Raw genomic sequence first — 4,256 nt, 5'->3', positions numbered from 1 at the left:
AATATATTGTAAATTCAAGTTTATTTAAAATATTAATTTTTATTCTTAACTTATATAAAGTTTCTAAAAGTTAAATATTTATATTATATTATTTTTATTTTCTCAATCACAATCTTCTTTAAAATGTTACAAATTTTGTAATAAATATTTGAAAAATAAATATAATAATTTTACAGTAAATTACACTCAAGGTTATTAAACTATTAGTAAATTTATATTTTAATCACTCAACATTAAAATGTTACAAAATGGTCACTAAACTATTTAGAATTTTTTATTTAAGTCACTGTACAATTTAAAAGTATTTATTTAAGACATTGGGCTATTAAGTTTTCTTTTAAAAAAAGGTTCGCCTAGCGAGCTCCAAGAAACGATTTGATGACTAGTACAGTGGATCAATATCCATCAACAAGTAGAAAAATACATTAGCTTTAAGTCAATCTGACAGTTAGTGTCGAATATCAGCAAAAAGATTGTTTAAACTTTGACTCGTAAATTCATGACGTTTAAAGTTATTTCATTAAAAAAAAAACCCAAACTATAGAAGAAAATAGGAAGAAAAACTTTTGATTGTTGAAGGCAGCGTGAATAGAGAATGCCATAAAATATTGATTTTAATACCTAATGACTTAAATAAAAACTTTCGAATAATTTAATAATCATTTTGTAACTTTTTGAAGTTGAGTGAACAAAATATGAACTAACTAATAGTTTAGTTAACTAATAATTTAGTGGCATTTAGTATAATTTACCCTAAATGTTATTTGAGATATGCAATTATGTCCGTGCGATAAAAAAACTAGTTGATATATATTTGTTGGCAGATTCAAACAAGGAATTTGTCAAAATTTTGACAGTCCAGTGGGCCACAACCAGCCGACGAAATACATCGTAAGAGACTCCTCTTTTACCAATTTTCTTGTGTGTTCTTATGCAACTCATTCATCTAAGCTAAAGCTTTTTTCATTACAAAGGGGTAAATGAAAATTTAAAGTACATTTTAACATTGTAGGTGAGAGCACCAGAAAGTGACCGATTAAACATGTTCAAGATGAGGAAGTTTGGCATTTGTTGGCTTCTCTTGGTGGGATTTCTCTGCTCCCATCTCAACGGTTCCATTGGCGGTTGGCTTCTTTGCCTGTCCAGAGCCCTTGTTGTTGCGATAGATGCTGTAAAGGATGAGCTGCATGAACCCTAGCCCACACCCAAATCCATTGGGGATCTGCACAAAACCATATCAGCTATTTCACAACAGACACTCACACTGGAGGCATTGCCTTTTTGAATGGTAAAAACAAAGAATTTCTACACAAAATAAGATGATGAAAGAACTTACAGCAACAAAAGCATCACGACCAAGAAGGCCATAGACAAACCATGAAGTACCACACAGGAACACAAACAGTGACAAGAAAAATGGCATGAACTCCACACTCTTAGTTTTGATCACCAGCCTCTATATTACATTAAAAGCAACAAATTTAGAACCCAAAAAAAGGGTTGTGTTTTTTTTAAAAAAAAAAGTGAGGAAAAAGTTGAGCTCACCATGATTGAAAGAGGTGAAGCATACATGATAATGGAGAAAATGGTAGCAGCAAGGCCACAAAAGAGTTTTCTGCCATTACCATGGAGGGCAAAGAGGGAGATGAGGGCAACAGCAGAGAAAACGGTGAGTACACAAGCGAAGAGCCCAAGGATTCTAGCTTTCTCCGTTTTTGGTGCGTAGAAGATGAAGACCAGCACATAAATGGTCTCGATGCCTGCACCGGTGCCATTGATTGTTGAAACCAGAAGGTTGTTTTTTGATACAAAGGGAAGCCCATACCTAAGGATTTGCCAAAAATAAATTACAGAATATGTTAAAAATCAAGGTTTTGCTATAAAAGCTACTAAGAAAAGAAAACTTCTCTTGGTAATGAGATAAAAATTAAAAAACAAGTTGAACAAGGTTTGGTTGTCCATGCATTTGTTGTTTTAGACATTGTTCTTGTCTCCTTGAGAATTACAAGTGCGAAACAATTTGACATGATCTAGAAATAGGAGGATCAAAGAAATATTTAAAAAGGGAAACCCCGAAGGTTAATATCCGATAAATTCTTGAAAAGTTAAACATTTGATAAAATCAGGGCAGAGTATAATATGAATAAGCTAAAGAAATTTTGGACCATTATGTCTGGAACCGGACCATCCCATTGAGCTCATGTCAAGCCGCGAAAAATAAAGACAAACTATTTTTTAAGAGACTGAATGGATTTTAAAAACACATTTTAATTTGTGCCAACATATATATATATATATTTTATATAATTGAACTTAAAATCAGTGTATAGAGTTAATTAAAAGGGTAAAAAGGTAATTAGGGTAGTTGAAACTTGTAAATGAAAGAGAAAGGCTCACCAAGCAGAGAGGAGACAGTTGAGCAAGGTCATGACATAGGGTATTCCCGAGAATTGCTCTGTTGACTTACTTCTAATGATCCTCGTAAATGTTATCCTTCAAAATGTTAAAACATAACACAAATTTTCATAATTAATCTTTGAATGGTAGCTGACAATCTTTTTTTTTTCTTTCATAGTTTTTGTTCCTAATTACCCTTTTTGGACAAAAATATTAATAAAGAGGTGAAACCAATACATCATTCCCAAAATGTATAGAGAAGGAAAAAAAAATTGTAGCCATTTTTGCTGAAAAGGAAAAGAGAAGAAATTTAAGAGAATTACATTAAGAAAAACCAAAGCTTTCTTTCTTTCTTTGGGAAAGAAACAAGAAGATTTTTAGTGTTTCAACCGTATTTATGAAAACCAAAAACTGGGAAATTTTTGTCTTTGTTTATTACATAAGATACAGAGAGAGAAAAAAAGAAAGGAAAACTTGTTCTTTCATTGATGAAGAAGAGCTTGTTTGAATGGAGTTTTTATATTTAAAGTTGCAAGAATAAAAAACACAGAAAAGATTAATCTTTTTCCTTATGCTTTGTTCTTTTTCGTTTTCAGAGAAGGTGAGAGCAGTGGCTTTATTTTACATACGTTGGAGCCAAGAAGAGGAACAAAGCAGTGGCATTCCCTATAGAAAAAGAAAAAACATTAACATAAACCAGAGAATACATTTTCATAAGAAAGTTTGATGGAAGGAAGTTTTTTAAAAAGAAAAAAGAAAGAAAACCCACCAAAAACACCAAAAATGAAATGCAAAACTTCCATTGTGTTATCAAACTGGATCCTAAACCAAATGAAGTCTGGGGTGGGTTGGGGGGGGGGGGCGGGGAACAAATGAAGTGGTAGAGGTGTATTTTACAAATGACAAGGAGAAGAGCGGAGCAAACAAGAAGCAAGGGTGTTTATATAGAAAAAGAAAAAAATAGGAAGGGATTAAAAAGAAATGTGTTGAAAAATGAGTGCAAAACAGTGAAATATGTGTTTTGTTCTTATCCACTGGATCTTGAGTAAGGAGAAGCGTCCATTTCTTGCTTCCTTCTTATACTCGTGAATTTGAGGTAAAAACTGATATACAAAACTTGGGGGGTTGTTTTGAAAGTGATATTGGACGGATTATCTCAAGGCGTAAAACGTTAAATATTTAATCCCCCAATCCCATTGCCCTTTCTGGATTTTGGTGTTTTTTTATATATACATTAATTCATTTCCTAAATATTGGGATTGCTTTGTTTTTTAACTAACATTCCTTCATTTTCTTCTTAGGGTTGGTTAAATTGTTTTTTTTTTTTTCCAAAATAAATCACGCATTTCGAACATTTTCTTTGCAAGTAAGAGTAAGCTCAAGTGTTCAATTTATGTGTTACCAGAGGGAAATCGTCTCACGAGGATCGGTATAAATTTTACGAAGAAAATGAAATGGTATTTGGAGGCGGTATTTAATAGGCCTCCGCAGTAAAATTCAGGATCCACATTTTATTTTTTTCATCAACTCCAATCCCTTATATAAAAATATCTTAATTCAATTTTATAAATTCAACTTCAAGTTAACAGATGCTTGTTAGTAGTAGAGGTGATCATGGGCCGGGCCGGGCCGGGTTCGGGCCGGGCCCAAGTAAAATTTTAGGCCCATTTACTAGGCCGGGCCGGCCCCGCCGAAATATGGGCCTAAAATTTTATCCAAGCCCGCCCGAAATAAAATTACTAAGCCGAGCCGGCCCGGCCCGACCCATATTAATTTTTTTTCTTATTTTATTAAATAAAAAATTTAAAAATATAATAAATCAAATATATTTAAAAACATAAAAATAAATATTAAAACAA

The 4,256-nt window shown here is 32.7% G+C and overlaps 1 protein-coding gene across 2 annotated transcripts; it reads right to left on the bottom strand.

Annotated features, from left to right (window-relative positions):
* Nucleotides 1-777: 777 nt before the first annotated feature.
* LOC108452150 (bidirectional sugar transporter SWEET1-like) lies at nt 778-3,439 on the bottom strand. 2 transcript variants are annotated; one of them, XM_017749906.2, is made up of 6 exons: nt 3,167-3,439; nt 3,027-3,063; nt 2,398-2,493; nt 1,546-1,825; nt 1,337-1,456; nt 778-1,222 (listed from the first exon to the last, which is right to left on the bottom strand). In XM_017749906.2, the coding sequence occupies exons 1-6, from the start codon at nt 3,198-3,200 to the stop codon at nt 1,037-1,039; spliced, it is 753 nt and encodes a 250-aa protein (XP_017605395.1). In that variant the 5' UTR covers nt 3,201-3,439; the 3' UTR covers nt 778-1,036. The 2 variants fall into 2 exon arrangements, with proteins under 2 accessions (XP_017605395.1, XP_052876757.1); XM_053020797.1 differs by having other exon boundaries at nt 3,027-3,210.
* Nucleotides 3,440-4,256: the final 817 nt, after the last annotated feature.

Source organism: Gossypium arboreum, chromosome 2, assembly GCF_025698485.1.
Source record: "Gossypium arboreum isolate Shixiya-1 chromosome 2, ASM2569848v2, whole genome shotgun sequence".
Lineage (NCBI taxonomy): Eukaryota > Viridiplantae > Streptophyta > Magnoliopsida > Malvales > Malvaceae > Gossypium > Gossypium arboreum.
This window is presented reverse-complemented; position numbering and strand designations above follow the sequence as displayed.